The 24435-nt window shown below is 41.2% G+C and overlaps 3 protein-coding genes across 3 annotated transcripts; 1 reads left to right on the forward strand and 2 right to left on the reverse strand.

Moving 5' to 3' along the window:
- Positions 1–180: 180 nt before the first annotated feature.
- On the reverse strand, positions 181–3527 carry LOC115681344 (uncharacterized). Its single transcript, XM_030605264.2, has 9 exons — positions 3137–3527; positions 2992–3038; positions 2765–2867; positions 1946–2032; positions 1362–1445; positions 1108–1161; positions 851–931; positions 593–638; positions 181–466 (listed from the first exon to the last, which is right to left on the reverse strand). The coding sequence occupies exons 1-9, from the start codon at positions 3428–3430 to the stop codon at positions 399–401; spliced, it is 864 nt and encodes a 287-aa protein (XP_030461124.2). The 5' UTR covers positions 3431–3527; the 3' UTR covers positions 181–398.
- A 1310-nt stretch (positions 3528–4837) lies between these two features.
- On the reverse strand, positions 4838–8644 carry LOC115681343 (uncharacterized). The gene is made up of 5 exons (XM_030605262.2): positions 8278–8644; positions 7911–7955; positions 7474–7779; positions 7184–7362; positions 4838–5244 (listed from the first exon to the last, which is right to left on the reverse strand). The coding sequence occupies exons 1-5, from the start codon at positions 8510–8512 to the stop codon at positions 5035–5037; spliced, it is 975 nt and encodes a 324-aa protein (XP_030461122.1). The 5' UTR covers positions 8513–8644; the 3' UTR covers positions 4838–5034.
- Positions 8645–15479: 6835 nt separating this feature from the next.
- On the forward strand, positions 15480–17360 carry LOC115681461 (allene oxide cyclase, chloroplastic-like). Its single transcript, XM_030605422.2, has 3 exons — positions 15480–15844; positions 16104–16225; positions 16740–17360. Exons 1-3 carry the CDS (start codon positions 15595–15597, stop codon positions 17139–17141), a joined length of 774 nt encoding a protein of 257 aa, XP_030461282.2. The 5' UTR covers positions 15480–15594; the 3' UTR covers positions 17142–17360.
- The last annotated feature ends 7075 nt before the right edge of the window (positions 17361–24435 follow it).

Consider the following 24435-nt stretch of genomic DNA (forward strand, 5'->3'; position numbering starts at 1 on the left):
GTTGCATTTGATTATGGATTTCTTCTTTTCCTTGTTGGATGATACTAAGACAGTTCAAGGAGGCTTGGTCAAGTTATGGCCGATCAGTGTTGTGCACCGCGGTCAATTTGTGGAGGAAGCTTGAGAACCTCAATCGTTTCTAGTTCCTAGATAGTTGTCGGACTGTTGACAAATTGCACATTGATATGCAGGTATTCCTAGAATAGAATGTGGATCGATACAATTTGTATATCGGTCATATGATATGTATCATTTGACCTCTCATCCGGTTACAATGCCATTGGCAAAGGAAAACGCTATGGAGAGTCTCTCTCTGAGAAGCTTTCTCTGTGACGTTCCGTCGGGAGCACTGAAGTACCAGGAGGGAGAAAAAGAATTGTGTTAGTGAGCTTCCTCCGTCAGGACGATGTGTTCAGGGTTGTGTTGGAGATGAGTCTCACTTCATAGAGATCCTGCTCTCCCTTCGCTGCAATTGAAGGTTCGCAATCATCATCAACCACATGCTTGTTCTCTTAAGCCAATGTCAAATCAATTTATCCTAGTCTAAAACTTCTGCTGGTATAACATGACCGACACATAATGTGCAACTCACCTACTTCAGCTGAAATGCCAGGTCCAAAGAACGAAGCAAACTTCGCCTGCAAAATAGTAAAGATTCTCAATCCATGATAGACGATAAATAGCAGCACAGTCAACTTTTTGAAACATATATAAAAAGAGGCCAGGAAGAGAGTATGCGCGAGCTTGTCATGTTTCATGAAGCCATAATATCGAATGCCCAACATTCTCTACAACTCCCTATACGGTAGAAACCAGGTTTTCAACGATTAGAAATCGCGACTACCCGTACCTGTCTTTGCTCAAAATCAGATAGCTGCAATGCTTTTGCCTCAAATACCAAAACCAAGCAGTATTTTCCTTCCTCGGTGACCTAAGGCAATACCTTCAAATCATCAGAAGACAAAAAGAGAGAACAACGGAATACAACCTAAGGGGCATAGCCATTAGGTAATGACTATGATAGTGCGCTAAACTAAGCTCCTATAAGTAGAAGCGTTCAGAAATATCATCTGTTCGATATCCAAAGGGTAGAGAGAGAAAGTATACTTCTTCGCGGATCATCTGTAGTATAGGTGCACTCCTTCGTGGGATTCCACCACCCTAGAGAATACACAACATATAATGCTGATATCAGTCAATTTATTCAGAAAGATAGTATGTCACACATGCAGTAAGCACAAATCATAGCAACTCCTCATACTAGATGCCAGCATTCATTTGGTATTACATGAGAATATGCCTACTTTTATTTCTTGGCCTTACGAGTCAACACAGAAACGCAAATATTATCAGAACCATACCTGGCCATACTGGAAGATTCGTTTCAACGCCTCATCCAAATGCTGCTCATCCCCATATCGATATCTAATGACATCGCTTCTAACCTAATGATATTTAAATCAGTCATCCGGGACAGTCAATGTAATACACACGCACGCATACCCGTTTATATGTGGATAAGAGAAAAGAAACTTTTGAGCATATGTTTCGGCCGAATTATGAGAAACTCGGGCTCTTACTTCACTGAATAAAACATACTAGGTAAAATTTTTATCCTTTTCCTTGAGAAAACTGCATATTGATCTTCTCTGAAGTTAAGAAGAAAGCATGCAAATGCATTAAATCGAAATGAAAGTAGATAACAAAACGGAATTGAATTTTCCATGTCTCGGATACCCCAGTCAAATTTATGATCAAAATTACATCCTTTGACTCTATTTGAAGGAACGAAATTACTCAAATATATTATGATCATAGATTGGTCCAAAGGGGTTTGCAATGCTTGGAAGTATGTAAAGCTTACACGTGTGCGGAGTGACTAAAGGAACTTAAACAACCTTTATTTGCAGAACAAGGAACAGTCAAGTTTATTTGACAATAATACCTGCTTTAAGATTGGGGTGGCACAGTTCTCCCTCAACATTTGAGCATCTGAATATGTCAAGCATGGTACCGGTTTGAGCTCTGCATACTACATTTAACAAGAAAAGATTAGTATCCCATATAGAGCCTTCTTTAAATTGCCATATCCAACAACACAGCATTAAAAAGAAACACAACATAAAATTTCAGATCCCAGAGTCAGATGCAGCTCGTTGTTTTAAACCTAATTCTAATTTGCAGCATAACTAACAAGCTTATTGCAGCTGCAATTTCGAATTTAAGTGTATCTTTTCACACGGATGTTCTGATTGATGTTAAAAGGCAAGGGCACAAGAAAGCAAGAGAAGGCAGAACACACGATCAAATTGCATGTATCTTTTCACACGGATGTTCTGACAGATGTTAAAAGGCAAAGGCACAAGAAATCAAGAGAAGTTAGAACACAAGCAAGCATATTGGAATTACATTTTCCAGACAAATACATAGATTTGTACTCCCACAGGTAATTTGAAGCTGTCTGAGATCCTAGATGCAGTTAAATTCGGTTCAGGCTACAGAAGCGACTCCTGATATCATGGAGAAATGCTACTTATATTGAGAAGCACAAATAAGAGTCATTCGCCAAGCGATACGACAAGCTTTCACAGGTGAATTAGACAAAATCAACCACCAGGTTTTGACCCCCCCCCCGAACTTCAAGCTGCCGGTCAAATATCATCGCCCCATACCCTCAATGCCATATCACTTAGCAAGCAAGATTTACTGCATGCTCGATATTTATACCATTACACGAGGAAGTCCGCCGAGACAACGAGCTCACCTTCAAAGCCATACCAATAATTGCCAGAGGGAAACCATATGTCAGCATCAAGGCAGACCATTCCGAACCAGGGAGGATATTGAAATATGCACAAAATCCATAACTGCAGCACGAAAAACACCAATTGTTCAAAAAAAAGGCACCAAACTTACACTTATGACAAGTCCTCAACCACTTAATCCAAAACCTAGTCAAACAAACGCAAAGCACATAACATAGGGACTCACGACAGGAGCGAAACTCCAACTCCCAATCCGATAACACCGAATGAAACCTGCAATTTCACAAAGCTCAAATCATATGCGGCTCCAAAAATCAGTCAAAATCGAAGCCCCAAAGTGAAAATACAAAAAAGAAAGGGAAAAAAGCGACCTTGGCTAGAGAGAACTCATCGTCGGGGATAATCGCCTTGCCAGCGGACGCAGGCTGAGTGGAATCGGCTGCTCTCACGACGAACGCGAGCTTGCGAGCGATGGCGAGCCGCCTATCGCCGACCGAAACGGGCGGCCACGATCGGGCGCTGACGGCGCGAGCGGAGGACTGGCGAGGGCGGAGGAGGGGGGAGAGAGCGCGGCGGCGGCCGCAGATGCCGAGCCGGCGGTCGGGAGCGCAGGCGGCGGAAGCTCCCGCTCTTGCCGAAGCTGGCAGCGCAGCATTCACAGGCATCGTCGCAGTCCGTCTCCGGCTCCGTGCGCGAGGTGCGAGCGAAGAAGAAAGGAAGAAGAAGAAGGAAGAAGAAGAGATACAGTTACAGTTGAAGATTGGCACAGTGAAAATCACGGCGAGCTCTCAACCGCCAAAAAATTAGCGCTTACGTGTCGCCATGACATGCATCCATTTCATTGCTCCTTCTTACTCAGTAAACACACGGGCCGGACCATCCAAAACCGACGGGCCTAAAATCGTTGTTTAAGCTCATCCTGATGGACCGGCCCATCGGGCTTATCGGGCCACTAGGCCCATTGACTCGTGATCGGACTTCTGTTGGTCCATTGACTCGCAACTCCGGTGGCGTCGGTATGACTTAGACCTGTCAAAATGGATCATGTGCCCATTCTTAACCCATATTTGATTGGGCTGAGTTGTTATATGGGCTAATTGTATTCAATAAATGGGTCATAAATGAGTTTAAAATGGTAAGACCCAAAACAATATAAGTGTTAAATAGATTCACAACAAATTGAGATCAAAACCACCTCTATGACTTTCTCTTTCGTCCTTACTCGATTTTGCGCTTGCTCACTCTTTGCTCTCACCTCAATTTTGTTACGAGTTTTCCTATATTTGATCAAATATGCAAGTGCTTTACTAACATGGGTTAGGTTGAATACAGGTCACTAGATTTGTATTGGATAAAAATGGTCAAAATGGGTTAAATGGGTCAAACTGGATTGGATTGTTTCGACCCGATCCACCTGTTTGACGTGTCTAGTGTAATTTGTATTTTCAATAACGTGGCATGTAGGGTGAGCATAGTTTCATGGTGGAACCTGGAATTGGAGAACTAGACCTATGGGAACCTATCCGGTTCCAAGTTCCAAAGTATGTAGGGTAGATTCCATGTGCCAAAAATTGGGAAACATGTTTCAACGGGCAAGTTCCAGGTTCCACTATCCAAAACGTAAAACAAGTTTTTGTATTTTTCTTGGTTTATTAACGAGTGTATCATCTAGAACCAATAGTCTGAACTTTCATTTTATGACTAAGACTTGTACTTTGTTAATGTTTCATATTTTTCGTGTATCTAAATATAAGTTGTAGTCAGTGAATTATAGCAGCAAGTGGTGATCGTTAAAGTTGATAATTCACTATAATCATTTAGAAGAGCTCGATTGCACTAATTTGACAAATAAGTTTTAGGACTTGGTTGCATTTTTTATAAGTTTTAGGACTCAATTATATTTTCACGATAAGTTTTAGGATTTTCAGTGCATATATCCTTATAGTTTTCCAAAATAATTTGCCATTCTCCCACTCCTACCATGTGCGTTCTTTGTGCGGTCCACGTAGCTCGACCCCATTACAACATACTTCGAGCCAGTAATAACGAGAGAATCAAAGGAAGCATGCATGTGATCTCCAAGAAAAGCTGCCATGCCATCCCTTCATGACAAGAACAATTCACGCACACTTTCACTCCCCAACAAAAGTACAAAACGAAGCCAAATTGCCTCGGTCGACCCCATCATCATCTCCTCTTCACGCTCCATCCGTCCTTCACCATTACATTTGTTCGACACAGACTGAAAAAAGTGATCCCCAAACATCACTTAGCACGCTCTGATATGTGACAGAAACACTTTGATTTTCCGGGCGGGTCGCCTGTGGCTCTCCCTCTGCTTCCTCTTGCTCATCCATGAAAGGCACCCGACTTGCCTGCATCTGCAAGTTCTTCGCTCATCTTCCTTCTCTCTGTCGTCACTATCTCTCATCGACGAGCCTTCCTCTTCTTCATCTCCTGTTTCTTCGTTTGCTCCGGCCTGCAGAACCCGTACGTATTTGTTAGCACGTTTAGTTTGAACTTGGAAATATTCGAATTCGATTTGAGTAACAGATCTTGTCTATGCCAAGGAGTGAATGCTACTCCTCAAAAGATAGCAAAGGTTTGGCAATGCCCCCCACTCTTTCGCTCTGTACTTCAGAGAATCTTCGAACATTATATGTACCTAATCATCTCATCGTGGCTTACAACTTAGTAGATGGTGGCCCTATAGAAACATTTCTATCGAGTTTCTGTAACGTATGATGCAACATTGATGACACTAACGAAATATTCAGTCTACTAAAGCCCTTTATGCAAATAGAAATCGTGATTGAGGTTAGCCTAAATTCGATCGAGAAAACTAACTTCTTTCAACCTGATTACGACTCTAGCTAGGGGCAGTACAACCAACCAAGCGCGTTAGATAGAGAACTTAATTTCATAGAAATGTAACAAGAGAACAAAACTGACCATACCAAAGTTAGACTTTGTCCAAATCCATAGTTTACGATTAAGTAGACTGTCCATTTTCTTCTACGCTTTGGTAATTATAGTCACTTGTTCAAACGTTTAAGATGTCGGATTCTATCATAATGCCGTGATCCTAGATAGCGACACCACACGTGGTGACCCGAACGCTATGATTTTACACTATATTTCATGTGTACTATACATGTGAACTTTAGCAGTACCCTAAAATATCTCAGCATCCATGTTTTCAAAAGGGTGTGGTTTCACGTAGCAGAGGAAAGTGCAGCGCACTGATGAGACAAAATCGGGAATCGCAGGACAAATTATTCATTCAGCGCGGGTCCTGACGAGGAAGAAGATGAACATTTCGACCCTAGAAAGCATGTGACTACCAAAGTAGTTGATGTTGCCATTTCATTTGAGAGAGTGGATAAGAAACCCCAAAAGAATAATTATAATGATAATAATCGACACAAACCAACAAAAAAGTCCTACGAGAAAAGAATCATTTTTGAAATTCATCATTATTAAAGCATCTCGATGTAGTTCCACAGGAAGAACCAAACAACAGGATCAAATCAAGCACAGAAAGAGTTACCGTACGCGCAAATTCAAAATGCAAAAGATTGACGCCTAGATCTTGAAAGGGCCAGAAACACTTTTCGCTTTATTGGTGAAGAAAGTTAACTTTGTGATAAGCAAGGGAAAGAGAACAAAAGGGAAAAAGCGGGCTTGTGTAGAGGACAAACGGTTCTGTGATCGGGATAAGAAATCGTGGGGCCACGTTGTGCTCAGAGCAGGAGGGACCAACCGCATCTGTCTCGATGTTAGGCGGGAACATCTCATGGGATGCTCGACTGTAGTTGTTGTTTTTGGGGATGCATGGTGCTTGAAATTTGAAAGCAAACGGACAATTTGTCATACTTGGTGAAGATATTTCTAAAGATGAGGAGATGGGATGTAGAATTTGAAGAGAACGCCTACATGATTTGACTGTTAATCAGTCATTACCGAGGCTATGATTGCAATAGTACTTGAGATGTGATTATATCCCCTCAAAACCTAATTATATTTTATTTTTCTAGCATAGTTGACATCAGATTAATTCCTTAAAGAATATGCAAAATGTTAGAATATGGCTATAGCAAGTGGAGGAAGACTATATGAATATAAGCTATATTCCAACCTAATAGTCAAAGATGTGAGATAACACTTTAACGCTCCTCATATTCAAACGAGAGTGCAAGCGTATTGAAGAAGGCACAAATTGAAGAACGAGGAGCCACCCATACGTGAAGCTAGGTGATGAAGGATGCAGAAGCAGGGCTTTGATAATATGTGAGATTGTTCAACTCAAAGTTTATACTAATAAATGGATGGAGACTATATGTGTTCATAAGCTATAAGACATTCCAACCGTGGCAGTCGAGCGATGTAGAATATTTTTGAACCCAAACCATACTTACCTCTTCTTCGGACTTCATCTTCGAATTCGAATGGGACGACTCCCCGCTTTCCTCACTGCACCGTTTTGTCATCCTCTCTCCAATTGACGGGGTTGAAGCGGGGGTCGGGCTGCTCGACTTCAGATCAGCCGGCGTGCTCTGAACCCCGACATCTCTAGTCGGTCGCGCCACTTTCTTTTCTGAACAATCCAATAAACAAAAGACCAAACGAGAGATTATTGATCAAAGAACAGCCAAACTTGGTTTAATAGGAGACTGATTAAACATACAAAAGGGTAGTTGGAATGAACCTTGAATTGGGATTTGGAGCACATTTTCTTGTGGGTTGGAAGAGGCAAGCTTATTATTGGTTTGTATAGAGTAATATGAAAGATGTGAAGAAGCAGAATAGATGAGAGGTGCAGACATGGCGATTCGATTGGTCATCATGTTACGGAAAGATCTTGCACTGAGAGTTTTTGCAGACAAGCACTCCATTGGCACTTGCCCAGAGAGCGGGTTGCTTATGTACTTCTCCGCATCGCTCCACTTTGAATTCAGAGCGAATCCTTCAGGCGACAAGCACTCCCACACATAACCTGACCTTGCCTGTAATGCTGCATTTCAGAGAGAGTACTTTTTTTAAACTTTCTGTACGTACGACAGAAGTACGGAAAAATTAGCTTCGTTAGAAGCTAGCTAGGCTTGTGAGATAAGAATTAAGAAGGCTCTCTATGTGTTTTGTTACCTTTGAGAGCTGTGCTGAAGGAGTATGTTGAAGGATCAATCTCATCTGCGCGTGATGAAGTTCAAAAGAGAAAATTTTCAGGAAAACTGGATGACAAACCAAAAGGCCATGAGCTTTTAAAGCCCTTAGTTTGCGAAAAAGCACGGTCACGTCGGGATTAGATCTCGTCAAGGGACATGAGATAACACATTACCCGGTATCTAGCTACATCGTTTGCGTGGGATCATGTGTGCGACTTGCGGTACTTAATGCATGCGATTTGGACTCAACTCGAACGTGGACTGTGCGAATTGAGCTCAGACAAGAATTTCACGAGCTTTAGTGAAAATAGATCCTAGAGAGACCGAGAGAGAGTAGAATTGGATACCTCTAAAAGGGTAACCAGGGGAAGAAGCAGTGCTGGAGATGGTGAAGTTGGACCGGAAAGAGCGGTTGTCCTCTCTGAAGCTCCTGATGTTGGAAGCCGAGAACCTTCTTGAGCTGGTGTTGTGTTTGCTGATCCTGGCGGCTTTCAGATCCCAATCCTTCAAGTTTAAGTCTGATGATGGTTCTTGATGATGGTCTCTCGGCCTGGCAATATAGTTTGAAGATTGGTTTTCCATGGTCAAGTCTCTCTCTCTCTCTCTCTCAAATTTCTTAACTTTCCAAGTTCTGGGTTTTCTGCTCTGCTTTAGTTCAGATTCGGAGGGGTTGAAATATTCGAATAAATTTTAGTTTATTTTCAGTGGGCGCCACTTTTTTGCTGAATGAAATTGCGGAGCAGTTTTTGAGCTACACTTTTTGGTGCAGGGAGGGGAGAGAAGGATATAGACAAATCCATGGTGGATTCTCTCTTTATTTACTTTATTGGGTAAAATTTTGAAAAAAGAGTCATTTCATATCGTTTAAATTGGTTAAATATATCTGTTTACATTTTTTAAAATATTAAGGAGAAGAAAAGGTTGAATATTTCTTGTAAGATTTGATCTGTCACGTGTGTCCTTTGAGAAATTGAAATGATGAAGTTGAGCTTTACATACATACATTCAAGATCTATTTATTAACGTTTCTGTTTCTCTGTTTTTCTATTTTTTTGTACCCCGAAACAGAAAAAGAACGGAAATCCGTTTAGTAACGTCAGTTAGTTTTTTTGTTCCTTGAAATAGAAAAGTGATATGGGAATAGATTTGGAACAGAAATAGGAAATAAAAAATTTACTTTTCTGTTTCTGAAAAAAAAAAGAAACAATAGAGAAATAAGATTAGCTCTCCCTTTTTTATAAGATATTCTCGTACTAAACCCTAAAACCTCAAATCCTAAACCCTAAACCTTAACCCTCAAACCCTAAACCCCAAAATCATAAACCTTAACCCTAAACCTCAATACCTAAACCCTAAAACCCATAGCACTAAAATGAAAATTCCGAAACCCTAAACTCTAAAACCCCAAACCCCAAAACCCAAATCCCTAAAACCCTAAACCTTCTAAACCCAAACCCTAAAATCCAAAACCCAAACTCCAAACCCCAAAACTCCAAACCCCAAACCCTAAAATCGTAATTCCAAAACCTAAATCCTAAAACGTTAAACCGCAAAACCCCGAACCCTAAACCATAAACCCCAAACCCTAAACTGTAAACCCTAAATGGCATACCCTAAATCCCAAACCCCAATACCCAAAACCTGAATCCCTAAAATCATAAACCCTAAACCACTAAACCCAAACCCAAAACCCAAAACCCGAAACGCTAAACCTAAAACCATAAAATCTAAAACCCCAAACCCTAAACCTCAAAATCAAAATCCTAAAACCTGAACCCCTAACCCCAAATCCTAAAATCCTATATCCTAAACTGCAATTTCCTCGATGATCACCCGATATTTGATTTGTCTATAAGGAGTAATTTTCTTTATGATTGTATTAAGGCCATCCAATTCTATATCATAATATATTAATACTCTATTTTTAGCCTAATTTTATCCAAACATGAATTGTTAAGTCCCATAAACTGCAATTTCCTCGACCACCACATGGTATTTGCTATGTTTATAAGGAGTAATTTTTTTTATGATTGCATTAAGGTCATCCAATTCTATATCATAATATATTCTTATTCTATTTCTAGTCCAATTTTATTCAAACATGAGAGAGAGATATGATGGCTAAAGATGCAGACTGTGACGAGCCACCATTCCCTTGCCACATTGTAAGAATTGCGTGAACCTCGCTATGAATGGAGAACGATGCGACCTCTTTGTGGATAGACCGTGTCATTTCAGGATCGTGCCTCCCTCAAAGTTCCAATGATGGCATGGAGATGGTGGCACAAACGCACGGCCATCCTCTAGAGCAATCTCTCTCCGTCTCTTTGCAACCCCGATCAATGGCAATCGAAGGTACATGAGGTGGGCTCCGTGTTGTCGCCCCTAACCCAAATCTCTTGCCAAAAAGTTTCTCGGGTCTTCACTTGTTGAATTCGATGTTTAGAATCGCGAAAGGCATCTCGATTTCTTTTCCCTAATCACATCAACGGCTACGTTACTCCAATTAGATCCGTCAGCGACGACAAGACTTCACCGCACGAATCACGCCGATAGAGAAACCGTGGAAACAGAAAGTTCCAAACCGGAAAAGAACTCGCGTACGTTGCTCTGTTACTCGATTTCTACAAAAGAAAGAAAGAAAGAAAAAAAAAACCATTCAATTCCACTCTGGGTAAGATGTGAGAAAGGACACATCCAAAAGAGGAGGGGGTTGCTGTCAGTATGGGCTGGACGAAGGAAGAGGAAAAGGAGTCGTGGACGGCATTGGCAGGGCAGGGCCGGGGGATTTTTCATACAACATGTTCGCTCTCGGTGTTTCATGCGTACGCGAAATGATGAGGTTGTCATCGTTTTCTGACATTTCAAAATTTGTGCAGCCAGGGGCCAAGGATACAGGAAGGAACAATCGAGGGGGTCCCACTCGGTAAGCCCATCTCATCCTGGCCGTCCGCTTTGTCTGACGTGTGCGCCTTGCTGTTTCGCTGCGATGCTGCGGTGGGCCCCCCATCCTCGCTTCGTTTAATTTCTAAAGTTTTTTTTATTTCCCTTTTCCATCTATAATTTGTTCAATAATTCAAGGAGATTGAGATTCCTTCCGATATCATGCCTATTGCCTACCCCCCTACGCACCTCTTGATCTTTTGGTGGTCCTGTGCCCTATGTATCATAATTTTGTTTTATCAGTGCATGAATTTTTCGAGAAAAATAATCTTCTTTCTCCGGAAAATTGCTTGGTGGAATTTACGAAATGTATATTTAAACGTTAAAACAAATGTTCTTATTAAGCATATTTAGAAAGTATTTTGATTTTCATATCATTGATTATGCCCGAAAAGTCATACGATGCGAAATGTAAGTTTTTTTATTTTTATACAACCGAACGGTTGTGGTGGATCTTAATTTAGAATATGAATTTTCTGGGTGGACTTATTAGTATTCAATGAGACTTATTATTTGTTATATGTATTTCAACACTTGTCCTTGGGACATGTGCACTTGGTGATTGAATTATCTTTCCTTAATTTCTTTATAGAACTCAAAATCAACACAAAGCTTATGATGCATGCTCGAATGTCTTTTTGTTGTTAAAGATAATCGGTGACTTTCGAGTTTCATTTGAAAACGATATGCATTTCGGATGCCTTTTGATTGTTCCACCTCACGATCTAATAAATCTTATCATGCATTAGTCATGATATTTATGCTTCGTCTATTTTATTGAAAATATTTGTGGACCCAGGCTCGGGTGTCAGGGTCCTCTGCTCTGCCTTTATGGACCCGGGCTCGGGTGCTGGGGCATCGGGCACTGGCACCGAGGCCTCGGGCTAGGCCTCGATGGACCTACGCACTGGCATCAAGGACTTGACCACTAGCATCAAGTTCCCGAGCTCGGGCTCAATAGACCAAGGCGTTGAGGACCCAAACTGGATGCCAAGGACTTGAGAACAAGTGTTAGGATTTTCGTACCCAGCATAGAGTTCTTGATATAAGTATCGAAATCTAGGCCCGAACTTGACCCCTTTTTTTGTGTACGCATGGACCATGATGATGGGACTCGTTTATCTGCCAGGCCTGACCAGGCTAGGCCCAACCTTTTGATTCTCTAGACTTACAGGTTTTTTCTTTTGTTGATTGGTAGGGTTGGACGAGAGAGGCCTGATATTTAGTCTGATATCAAGCCTGATAATGTTGGGGAAGTTTTTTAGGTGTATTGGCGTCTAGACTCCGTTTGTTTCGCGAAAAATGTAATATTTCTAATTTTTCTTTTTCAAGATGTCATTTTCCTGGAAAATGATAATATTTTTCCGGTGTGTGGCTGAGACGTGAAAATGAACTGGAAATTATTTTGTCATTTGATAAACTAAATAGACATCCACTATTTAAGCGTTTGTGGCTTGCGTTCGGATAGCCGGTGAACTAGGTATGGGCACTAAGGTTACAGGCCCGAATACTTGGCTCTTGAGCATTAGCATGGACACCGATCCTAGGTTCGTAGAAGCTAAGCTTGATGGACCCAAGCCCGAGCGCCGGGGTCGGCCTCGAAAGACTTGGACTTGAACATCGAGGACCCAAGCAAAGGCGTTGGGATCCCAGGTCCGGCCTTGATGGATTTGGGAACAGCACCGGGGTCTTGGCCACGATCTCGATGGACTCGGGTATGGAAATTGGGTCGTGACTACTGGGGTGCGAACACGACCTCAATGGACAAACTTGGGCCTCGCCTCGAGGAACCCAAGCACTAGTGCCTAGGTCCCAAACTTGGCCTCGATGGACCAAGCCTAGCCTCGCTAGCCTGGGCCTGCCTCAATGAACCCAAGCATGGGCGCTAAGGTCAGCCTCGATGGACCTAGGCTCGGTTGCCAAGATCTCGAGTCAGGCCTCGATGGATCTAGGCCCCGACACTAGGGACTTGGTCTTAGGGGCTGCGTTTCAGGACCCGGCCTCAATGAACCTGGTGTGGGCATTGGGGATTCAAGCACTGACACCAAGGTCCCGAGCTCGACCTCGATGAACTAAGGCCCGAGCGTTGGGGTCCCAAAACCAACCTCGATGGACCCGGGCGCAGGCACCAAGGCCTGACCTTGATGGACCCGAGCCCGGGCGCCAAGGTCCTAGGCTTTGCCTCAATAGACCCAGGCTGGCTCTCGATTGACCTTGGTAGACCTGGCCTTGCTGCCAAGGGCCCAGGAATGAGTGTTGGAGTTCCCGTGCCTAAGCGTAGAGTTTATGGTCCAAGCTTTAGTCATATTTTGGAAAATAATTTTCGATTTTTGAAAAAAGAAATCATATTCCTGAATATAAGCATAGGTTTTCCGTTAACTCGTTTTCCTAAGTGATCCAAAGGTTGGACAACGAGAAAAATATATTTTCAAAAATATTTTCTATAGAACAAACGGAGCTCTATAGGCTGCATTTGACCGATAGGATAACGATTAGGACATTGCAAGATAAGATCGGAAATGAAGTATGTGGAGATATGTTGTGCTTTACTTTTTATTAGGTAAAACACTAGATATCATGGCGGATACGTTTATAACAATATAAAAACTAAAGATTCCTAGAAAAGTTAATAGACATAAAAATAAAATAAAATTGGTGAGTGAAACCGCAAGAAGCGAACCGTCGTAATGGTCAAACCCAAGGACCGCCGCGACAAAGGTATCATCTAATTGTCACGTTGGTCGATTACCCCAACAACACTGAAAATGGGCCATGAAAGCAAAAGGGGTGGGGAGAGAAATCACGGGCAACCAACGTGACGGGAAAGCCTAGAAAGCTAGATCGATTTGTCCAGATCTTGATCGTTGAGAGGCGACCACCGTGATGGTGGTCTCATCTGTTGTCGCGACGTCTCTGAAAGGAGGTACGAAAAAGGCTATCTCATGTTGTGTAATTACCGATCAATGTTATCGATGTGTTTGGAATAAGCGTCACGCATGAACCTATAATTTCACAAAAATTAGGGAATTGGTTGCTAGATGTTCAAAGGATGTTCGTAAATACTTCATCGGGAATGAAAAGAGATGGAAAAAGAAAGTTGCTTCGTCATGTTACCAAAACAAAAGTTCGAGCATGAGATGTATCAAGAAACTGCTCTTCGAAGATGCATGCTTGTTTCTGTGTATCAATTTGCCAATGGTAGACACATTGAGTCTACCATTCCAAGTTTGCCCCCACATTAGAACATTTTCATGATATTGATGACGACGAAAGCAATCTGAGTCTTCCCATCAAGGTCTTTTAGACTTGGCCATTTCTTTTAGGGCACATTTGTTTGTACCTCTGGCAAAAATAATTATTTTTTATAGTTTGCAAAGTTGTGCGAGATGTTTATCCTAAGGTCGTTCTCTCCATAAAAAATTGAAATAAAAAGAATTATATGTGACTCTATGTGCCGAAATTTGTACATCGCGAAACTTTCGAAGATCACGAGTTTTTCAAAAAACAAAATTCATTCGCTAGACGAATTGGTTGAAGCAAAATTGAAAAAAAGTGAAAGTGCATCTAAAACACCTCCTTCATCGATCTCAAACCCTAGAAAAAGGTCGATGTTTTCCTAACCCAAAAGGGCCAACATCAAGCGGTGCACTGTGGAGAACGTGACGGATACCCTTAAAAAAAATGCAGCACGATGGGTACCCCCAAGAGGAAGAGTCCGGGAAGCAAACGATTTTGGTTGGTTGGTGCACCGTACTGGTCGTGGACTTGGACTTGAATTTTTTATTTACTAAATTTTTTTTTTTATTATAGATTCTTAATCTTCGGGACTTCATAAAATATTTATTTTATTTATATTGTAAACTTTCTTCAATAATTAGGGTGGGGATAAATTCGAGAAAGTCGAGGGCTATTACCTAGGGGTGCCAATGGGCAGGGTCCGGTATGCTCGAGTTGGGTTTCTCTTGCTACCATGCCCCACCCCCCGCCCCAAATCCGCCCTTGCTATCGAACCCTTGATCCAAAAATTGAAATGGGTTGACCTGCCTAAAATACACAATTCATTCTCATGACTACTATTTCTTGATGTGATTTTAGGATCACCCCATAGATCGAATTATCTGTACCGTACGTGTTTTTTTTTCTATTCTTTCATACGATGGGATTTGAAAATGCATTATAAATTCCGCTTCCGAACAAGTAATAACTCGAGGATAACACTTTTCTAGCAAAAAACAAAAAAGAACTCGAGGATAACACATTGGCCTACTATGGAGTGTATACCGATGAAGCAATTGCTGTCTATTTTCGGTACATGCAATCTGTTGAATCACGCGCATCCCGCACCGTCCGACCGAACCCAAAAACAAACGTATGCGTAATTAATAACTCAAAATATTTTCCATGGGGGGGCCAAACTATGGTTTAATTTTGCCATCGAGAGGAGCATTGACTATTCCAAGGAATCAACCAAGTCATCATTCAACAGTCCACTCTTTCAACCTCCTGCTGATTCCACACCACCGTCCACTACGAATTCCCACTACATTCTGAGATTCACGTGCCCAAAATTCGACCTTTTCTTCACTTTTCGAGGCACCTAATCTCTCTCTCCATCCATCTGTATAATAACACGCACTTTCTCTGCCAATCTCCTGCTTGTCTCGCACCGAACCAAACCCCATTATTCATCAACCCATCTTGCTAGTCTCTGTCGAGCAACCATGGCTTGTTCGAGCTCTGCTCTGAGAACCATCTCTTCCTCCTCTGCGAAGCTCGCCAAGAGCTCGGGATCTGCAAGCAGCGGTTCGCCTTCCAAGACGCGCTTGCCCTTCAACCTCTCGACCCCGTTTCTGCCCAAGCTCGCCGCGACATCTCCCTCCAGCTCGAGCTCGAGCCGGAGCCTCTCTGCCTTGCCCAGAAAATCCTTCTCTTGCAAGAGCCAGGCCAGTCCTGCTGGTGACTCCACCCCTGGTAAAGTTCCTGCCCACCCCCTTTTGTTTGTTTCTTTTTGGGCAGAACCTCCGAGAGAAAAGAAGGGTCTGTCTGAACACCCATTTTGCTGGATCAAGTCGATCTCTTTTCAAGAATTGACGAGAACGCAGTGACCTAATGAGAGATCCGTGTCCCGATGCCATTCTTTATTTCCTATCAGTGCGATCGATTCGACCCCCCATAACCTTAACTTTCTCAAGATTACTGATGAAGAACTTTTTGTACGGGGTCTGTGTAGGGAAAGTTCAAGAACTGCATGTGTACGAGATCAACGAGAGAGATCGAGGAAGCCCGGCTATCCTCAAATTGAGCCAGAAGCCTGTCAATTCCCTCGGCGATCTCGTCCCTTTCAGCAACAAAGTCAGTTCCTTGATCCTCACTTTGCTTCATCTCTGCATCATTTGACGCATCTTTCGTTTTCGTGGATCATGTTACTCACTCAATGGGACATTTACAAACCTTTTTCGTTGGGGGGTCAGTATTTGGTCTGACCCTGATAAACTGCTTATCTTGAACTTCTTGTTACTGGGCATAAACTGCTTATTTTCCACTTCTTGCGCTTGATTCGGTCGGGATCTTACTGGTTAACAATCTCTCTTACTGGGCAATAATAGAGTCTGTTGATTTGTGGCCCTGAAGCTTCTTATGAAGATCGGGATCACAATTCATTTGTTAGAAAAAAAAGATGGAGTCTGTATTTGATGAATAATGCTCGGGATTGAAATACTGCAACTTTAGTAAGTTAAAAATTAGAACTTTTTTCAATCGACAATGTATAGAGTGGAACTATCAGGATTTAGTCCTTGGACTAGATTCCATGCCACACCACGACAACACTTGATTAATTTTCTTCTTCCACGAATTCACGATGCAGCTGTACAGTGGGGACCTGCAAAAGAGACTGGGCATAACTGCGGGCATCTGCATCCTGATCCAGAACAAGCCGGAGAAGAAAGGTGACCGCTACGAGGCCATCTTCAGCTTCTACTTCGGCGACTACGGCCACATCGCGGTCCAAGGCCCTTACCTGACCTACGAGGACACGTACCTGGCCGTGACCGGTGGGTCCGGCATCTTCGAGGGCGCGACCGGCCAGGTCAAGCTCCAGCAGCTCATCTTCCCTATCAAGCTCTTCTACACCTTCTACCTCAAGGGCGTCAAGGACTTGCCCGCCGAGCTCCTGGGGAAGCCGGTCCCGCCCAACCCCGGCGTCGAGCCGGCCCCCGCTGCCAAGGCCTGCGAGCCGCACGCCGCGATTGCTAATTTCACTGATTGATCGGGGGGATGATTTAGCAATGAATAATGGGTTGCCATTTTTATGCCCCATTGGTGTGGTGCTGCTTCGTTTATTAGGTGTTGACAACTTGCGATGTTGCTTTTATGGTGGGGGCTCTCTATGTTGATGAGGCCAGAGTGGAGCATAAAATGATGAAGTGAGCTGAGATCTAACTTTTCTGTCCTTGCTACAATGGAATATCTTTTACTTTATGCGATCGATTCAGTTCCGTCGATGCTTGTGCAATTCATCATGTTAAATTGTTAATCGATGTCACAAATCAGAGACGCGAGGGTGTCCATGTATCGTCTTCCGAGATCCGAGAACACATCAGTACTTCACTCTTCAGCCAATGATAACGGGTTAATTCCTTAAACTAACCTCAACTTTAGATCCGATCCCAATTTTGCTCTCTATGGTGGGGGCTCTCTATGTTGATGAGGCCAGAGTGGAGCATAAAATGATGAAGTGAGCTGAGATCTAACTTTTCTGTCCTTGCTACAATGGAATATCTTTTACTTTATGCGATCGATTCAGTTCCGTCGATGCTTGTGCAATTCATCATGTTAAATTGTTAATCGATGTCACAAATCGAGACGCGAGGGTGTCCATGTATCGTCTACCGAGATCCGAGAACACATCAGTACTTCACTCTTCACCAAAGATAACGGGCTAATTCCTTAAACTAACCTCAACTTTAGATCCGATCCGATCCCAATTTTGCTCGAACCTTTTGTTGTCTAAAAAAAGTTCGCAATTTTCACTCTAGTCCCAAATCTATCCATATGTCTTAAAATTGCCATTGATTTCTTCTGGATTATCAACATCAGGATGTTGCTATTATTCCATACGAAGAAGAGCGCGTTGATGAAAATGCACATTCTGATAATGAACCTCTAACGAGCTTTGATGTTAATAATTTTGAAAAAAAACTAGTGGCGACTTTTGGTCGCGCGGGTAGATTTGGAACTGTAGTGAAAGTTGGAGATTTTTTTTAGACAATAAAAAGTTGGGAGGAATTAGACCTAAAGTCGAGGATATTTTTGGGAAATTGGGCACAAAGGAAACACTTTAGTTGGGTTTTCTATCGTTCCGTCCTCATCTTATCTTTAGTATCAAAGGGAAAAATAATGTGATTGAGATTGGCTAATGAACATAGAATGCTACCTCATGTGTTTTGATGTGCCGAGGATGAAAAGCAAGAATGTGACCGGCAAATATCAATCAATCCTTTTCATTGGGAAATTATCGTGCCGTCGATTAAGACAGCTTGGATTGAAAATGGCACCATCTGAACAGCCTCATCTTTTTCAAGTGTTCCAATCTCAAGTCGAGCCCCACCAAATAGAATTTGGGCTCGAACAAGAGTGTTCATGTGATGGTTCAGCCAAAACATAATGATTCACTCAATCACCATTTTAAGACAATTGAGTGATCGAATTGGAGGTGAATATGAAGCTGAAATTAAAAAGGTTTGGTGAGAGAATCATAGGAAAGAAATGTGGATCTCAATCGGTCACTTTCATAAGGTCAATCAATTACTTGATTGGGCCTTGTTTACGTAGGAATCGTTAAATCCTATTGCAGGCCTAGGCCCATTTGAGCCTAAGTCATTGGCTTTTCATTTCCAAAGTATTTTCGAATATAATGAGACCCATTTGTGCCTTCCGATACAATTTGTTTCAATTAAGTATTTTCTCGAGCTGCAAATTTTATCCTAATGATATTAAAGTGATTATATCGAAAGACGAAATAGTACAAAACATAAATAAATTAATAAATAAGAACTCATAATTGTATCCTTTTTATCCAGGGATAATTCAAATTTAACAAGAACATTATGTCATTCATATCTACTTTTATGGTGGTGCGTGGATGCATATTGCCACTTTATGAATCTCCTAAAAGAAAAATTTCTAATTCCTAGAATACCTTTTTCTTATAAAATTTGGAAACTCCATTTGTGTAATATGGACTTGTATGTAATGAATGTGGCTAATAATTTTAAAAAAAATTGCAAAATATGGTTGGTTCAGCTGATGAAAATTTAGTAAAAGTCCTAGACAAAAAATCTAGGCTATTGCCTAACATATAATAGACAAACGACCATGTCCAGTGAATTCAACCCGATATGCAATCTTCCTACTTGCTAAGAGATACATTTGAAAAATAAACCCTATATTTCATGACAAGGTATGATCGAATCATTAGACTTCTTCTCTCCGACACCCTTATGGACAATATGTTTCTATATTTATGGGGAGGTCCTTTCAGATTAGTCAAGCCTTCATGGATCATATATTTTTGTTGAGAACATAATGTATAGTTATGTAATTATAGTTCAAGTAGCTGATCTGAGGAGTTTTATAATTTTTTTTGATGGTTTTATACCACAGCATATAAGAATCGACATTAAAGTCGTATTCTATTCGGGCGTGTGTCACGCCCATGCTACCCGCACATAACATTTTGTGCAAAATAATGACATGATGTGTTTTCCATGAGATGTAATGCCATGATTGCCATCACCTTTTGTCAGATGACACGTATGCATGGTATAACTTATAAGCGTCTTGATTTATGTATCTAACTTTTTAAGTAATATCTTATGTGCATGGTCATGCATGTATCCGAGTTCCAATTCCATATGTTGCTCCTTTCTCAATCTAATCTCTTATCCCTTTTTTTTTAATTTTTTCAGAAAGATAAATAAATCTTTTTGGTTAATACCACAAAAAACCCTAAACTGATATACTTGTGATAAATTTACTCGGAACTAATTTTTTGACTACCAAAAACCTCAAACTTGTACATCTGTGATAAATTTACCCCGAACTAATTTTTTTACCACAAAAAAACCCAAATTGATACACTTGTGCTAAATTTCCCTTCTGTTAAATTGGATTAATACCACGAAAAATCACAAATTGATAAACCTGTGACAAACATAGGGGTAAAACCCCAAACTGATGCATCTGTCAACTGTCACGTGTCATCCAACTCAGCAATTTAATAGTAAAATTTAACAGAAACTAACATAGGGTAAATTTGTCACGGGTGTACAAGTTTGGAGTTTTTGATGGTCAAAAAATTAATTTAGGATAAATTTGTCACATGTATACTAGTTTGGGGTTTTTCGTGGTATTATCCTTACTTAAAAGTTGGTACCCTTTTTGGAATTGAGTTTCTCATTTATGTATTTTTCTCTTTTGGCCAATCCTAACCGCGAAAGTCGAAATCCGCTAAAACCGGCGGCACTTCCAATTATGTGGTTTAGGAGGAGCACCCACTAGCCACTAGGACATGTTTGTTGCGAGATTATGTTTGGCTTCTTAAGCAAAACAAATGGATTAACTAAAGTTTTCAAGTTGTCACGTATTGATTAGCAATATTTTGAGGTTCGAGCTCTCGTACATTTCATTTAAAATAATCCGTGACCCATTTCACATGGGCCTTACGCGGGTCATCCTAAGAATTTGTCCACGTCCGCAATCTCTTTAAGCCTTTTGCGATCACTAGTTTTGATCTTAAGGGATTAAATATTGCGAAACCAAGCGAGGAGACTAAGGAAGGAGCTCCATAATCGTGGCTTAAGCAAGAGATATTTGGCACGATGACGGGAAGAAGTGACGACCATTCAGAAATGTTTAATTCACAATGCTAGTGGCATTAATGTCACAGCATGGATTCTTGGTGAAATTACCTCACTTGCTTTGACTACTAATCCTGTCTTGTGATCATCTTTGTGTGGTGAAATTGAAGAACACATGTATTTATGGTGGAGATAAAAAAAAAAAAAGAAGACAAACTAGGGTTTTCCTCATATCAAGTGGTCCGACATCATAGCATGGAAAACATACAAACATGTAAAAAAAATTATTTCGAGTGTCTTTTCTTTTGGCTGTTAATTAAGGATGTGGGTTTACGTATTACTTTATTCCGACTCGTAAGATTTTCTATCGTGTCGATAGCGAAGTTCTTCAATTCTCGGTATTTTTTGGATGTGAGTTGCTTTTAAACGACGAAGTGATGAGGGGGGTAGAGGTTGGTCTAAGGAGGAAACCATTTTAGAAAGATCAGAGTAGCAAGTTTGCAACCATAGAGGTACTACACATTTTTATTACAAAAACTCCATACGAATTGTGGATTCATGCATCAACACATATGGAAATTTGTAATTAATTACTTAAAACATCCGGTCCAAAAACAAAGTAGATGACTACGTTTCGTCGACTACGATACTGTTTACCAAACATCGTCTTACATATGCACTATTTTTCTCGAATGAATAACTGCTGGGATAATAAGTGTCGTCTATAATACCCAGTTATCTCTGTATATTCTCTAACAATTAGTCCAAGAGGTATTCACAAACCTTTGGAAAATCACGTATTTTTCAGTACAATATTTAGTTTGATGCACAAAATTGCCTAACAAAAATGATATGATTCTAAATAAAGTTGACATGTATAACGCGAAATCAATAAATTATACCAATTGCTACATCTATGGATAACTACTCTTAACACTTTGGTTGATCTATAGAAGAAGGTGCAAATTACCATTCCGGTGACCTTTCCAATGTAATACTTCATATGTGCAGTGGACTAATGACATGAAGAAAGGAACAAATCGGGGAGTCAAGGCAAGAGCAATTATTTCTCTTTTATATATATATTCTCACGAGAACATGGCAAGCCCCAAGTATACAATTCTCTAGTTTACTCGGAGACTTGGGGCCGACCGATACCTTTGGTGGTTTGTTGCTCCCATAAATGTCTGTATCGCACACAGAACGCAGAGAGAGACCAGAGGGGCCGAAGCTGTCCTTGTAAGAAGACGACCCCCCTTTCTGAACAAGAACACAGTCACTTCTCTACTTAAAGAAAACAAATTTCCCTGTCTGTCTCGACAAAGCCAAAGGCAGGTGAAGCCAAGGCATAGAAACTGAGGCATTCGGATCCAGGAAGATGAAGAAGATCGTGAGAAGTGCAAGTGCAGAAGCAAGAGATTCCAAGACTATAAACAGAAGTCTTTCATGCACAAGGGTAAAGGGTCACCTGAAAGATCAGAAAGGTAGGCTCGACATCATTAGACGCTGCGTCTACATGCTCCTTTGCTGGCGCGATTGACCTCTAAGGAATGATGTGCTATTTTGATGAATTGATTATCTCTGAGATCACATACAGTCTCTCTAGACCTAACATCGGAGCTCGATTGAATCTCAAAGCTTCCTTTAACTGATTATTGGGTCCATTACTCCCTGTTACGTCAATGTGTTTCCCGTGAGGCCTAATGTACAAGCAAGTAGAGTGTTCGAGTGTAGGGTTCATCAACGGTAAAAACGCAGCGGAATATATTTGTAAACCGAAACCCTAGAACCCTAGACATGATCCATGTGTATATTGAAATCGAGACAGAAGTTCGATACGTACCTTTTGCAAATCGAACGTAAATTGACAATTGATTGTGTCTAGATTAGCGCCCCAAGTGTTGCGCCCCTACCGGTATCTACACACGCAAACAGAAGTTTCCAACGATCCAAGTGCTAGCTAAAGATCTTGAAGTTCCTTTTCTTCAACGCCTTTTGATTTTCGATACTCTGTTGAAAAACCCTAGACAAAGAACGATTCTCTATCTATTTATACAACCTCATTATCCAGCGGAATTAAAAGAAGTGGGCCAGGCGATTTGGGCCAGCCAAACCGTCCACCTTCAATCGTACATTTAATCGTTATCTCATAACGCGCACGACCGCGTAGATAAGTTGAATAGGAGAATAAATTAAAATCTACTTTTTATTTTAAGTAGATCCCGACGCACAGAAAATATTAACTCAGTTCGCTTTTGTGTGCGACCCTGTAGGTTCACTAAACATTAGCAATGTGCTCAAAACCCTTTTTGGCCCACAAGTCATAAGCGGTCTCTAGCAAGACATTATGACTACCTAAGTATAGTGAAAGTCGATTTTCCGACACAACCTAATCCACAACTAATATTAGAGTATTAACCTTGATTGATTCCTAGGGCAGACCACTAACATCGAGGACATGCACGAAAAGATTATCGGTCCATCCCTTAGCAAGCGTAAGCAACTTCTTGCCGGGTAACAGTTGCCTTTGGATTCTCTATTTCTGATTCTTGCAAATGTATATGTCGCCCCCAAACGAGAAATTCAGAGCAAGCTGTTCTTTCCATCAGTTTTTGTTAGTGACGGACGTAAATTCAGTCTGTTCATGTTTGCCTCTCATTTCCCAGCGGATCATCCGGTGATATCATTCTAACTCTGTCTCTCCAATTCCCTGTCATGCGCTGTGAAGTATTATCCTCGACCTCGTAGTCGCGTTGACTCCATAGCTTTAGCAATCGCCCGATGCGCTGACCTCTGGAAGTCGTTCGTTCGGCGGCGAAGGATGAGCACCGGAATTGGAAAACTAGCCGCGAGATCAACAAGCTCTTCGGACATGATCTTGCTTCCATGTGCTGTTGGAGTTGAACTTTCTTTGATCCATTCAAGTCCATCTTTAGTGGGATGGGCTTATGGACATGGTGGTGGGCTGGTGAAGGTGAAGACTCGCTTAACCCAATCCAATCCTCTTCTCCCTCGTCTCGTTTTCCTTTTCATTTTGGCAAGAAAAAAAAGAGATAATGATACAAATAATCCCTAAACTTTAGCCCAATGTATAACGTGATCCTTGAACTTTTAATTTGTTCAATGTGATTCACGATCTTTGGCCTAATGTGCAATGTGATCCCTAAACATTTGATTTGTTCAATGTGATCCCTGAACTTTTGATACATGTTCAGTTTGGTCCCTAAACTCTATAAAAATGTTCAATGTTGTCCTTCCATTACTTCAAATGGAAGGACAACATTGAACATTTTCATATAATTTAAGGACTAAATTGAACATCTACCAAAAGTCCACGGACCTCATTGTATAATTTAAAAGTTCGGGGACGACATTGCACGTTAGGCTAAAATTCAGGGACCACATTGAGCAAATTAAAAGTTTGGACCACGTTACATACTGAGTTAGAATTTAGAGAGCATTTGTGTCATTTTCCCAAAAAGAAAAAACACCATCACCCACAAAAAATAAAATACTCTTTTTGCACATGCGTGCCATGGATCAATAGCTGGAGACGCGTGGCAAGTGAAATGAACAACTAGTCATGGCAAGCATTTGCAAAAAAAATCTCGTGCACCTTCATTCATGCTCAGGGATCAAAATTGATTGCGGTGCTGACTAAAATAGCCAAAAAAATAAAAAATAAAAAAAAATTAGGACCAC

The sequence above is a fragment of the Syzygium oleosum genome, unplaced genomic scaffold, assembly GCF_021117445.2.
Source record: "Syzygium oleosum isolate NSW1041296 unplaced genomic scaffold, Sole_v2.1 Sole_v2.48, whole genome shotgun sequence".
Lineage (NCBI taxonomy): Eukaryota > Viridiplantae > Streptophyta > Magnoliopsida > Myrtales > Myrtaceae > Syzygium > Syzygium oleosum.

What these genes read in the sequence shown, in the direction of transcription:
- LOC115681344 (XM_030605264.2), bottom strand. Translation starts at nt 3,430, where the DNA reads ATGCCTGTGAATGCTGCGCTGCCAGCTTCGGCAAGAGCGGGAGCTTCC. An exon ending in CCACCCCAATCTTAAAGCAG is followed by an intron (nt 1,446 to 1,945) that starts GTATTATTGTCA and finishes AAATATCATTAG; the next exon opens with GTTAGAAGCGATGTCATTAG. An exon ending in TGGCATTTCAGCTGAAGTAG is followed by an intron (nt 467 to 592) that starts GTGAGTTGCACA and finishes CTTCAATTGCAG; the next exon opens with CGAAGGGAGAGCAGGATCTC.
- LOC115681343 (XM_030605262.2), bottom strand. Translation starts at nt 8,512, where the DNA reads ATGGAAAACCAATCTTCAAACTATATTGCCAGGCCGAGAGACCATCAT. An exon ending in CTTCAGCACAGCTCTCAAAG is followed by an intron (nt 7,780 to 7,910) that starts GTAACAAAACAC and finishes TCTGAAATGCAG; the next exon opens with CATTACAGGCAAGGTCAGGT. An exon ending in AGATGAAGTCCGAAGAAGAG is followed by an intron (nt 5,245 to 7,183) that starts GTAAGTATGGTT and finishes CGGGTTCTGCAG; the next exon opens with GCCGGAGCAAACGAAGAAAC.
- LOC115681461 (XM_030605422.2), top strand. Translation starts at nt 15,595, where the DNA reads ATGGCTTGTTCGAGCTCTGCTCTGAGAACCATCTCTTCCTCCTCTGCG. An exon ending in TGCTGGTGACTCCACCCCTG is followed by an intron (nt 15,845 to 16,103) that starts GTAAAGTTCCTG and finishes GGGTCTGTGTAG; the next exon opens with GGAAAGTTCAAGAACTGCAT. An exon ending in TCGTCCCTTTCAGCAACAAA is followed by an intron (nt 16,226 to 16,739) that starts GTCAGTTCCTTG and finishes TTCACGATGCAG; the next exon opens with CTGTACAGTGGGGACCTGCA.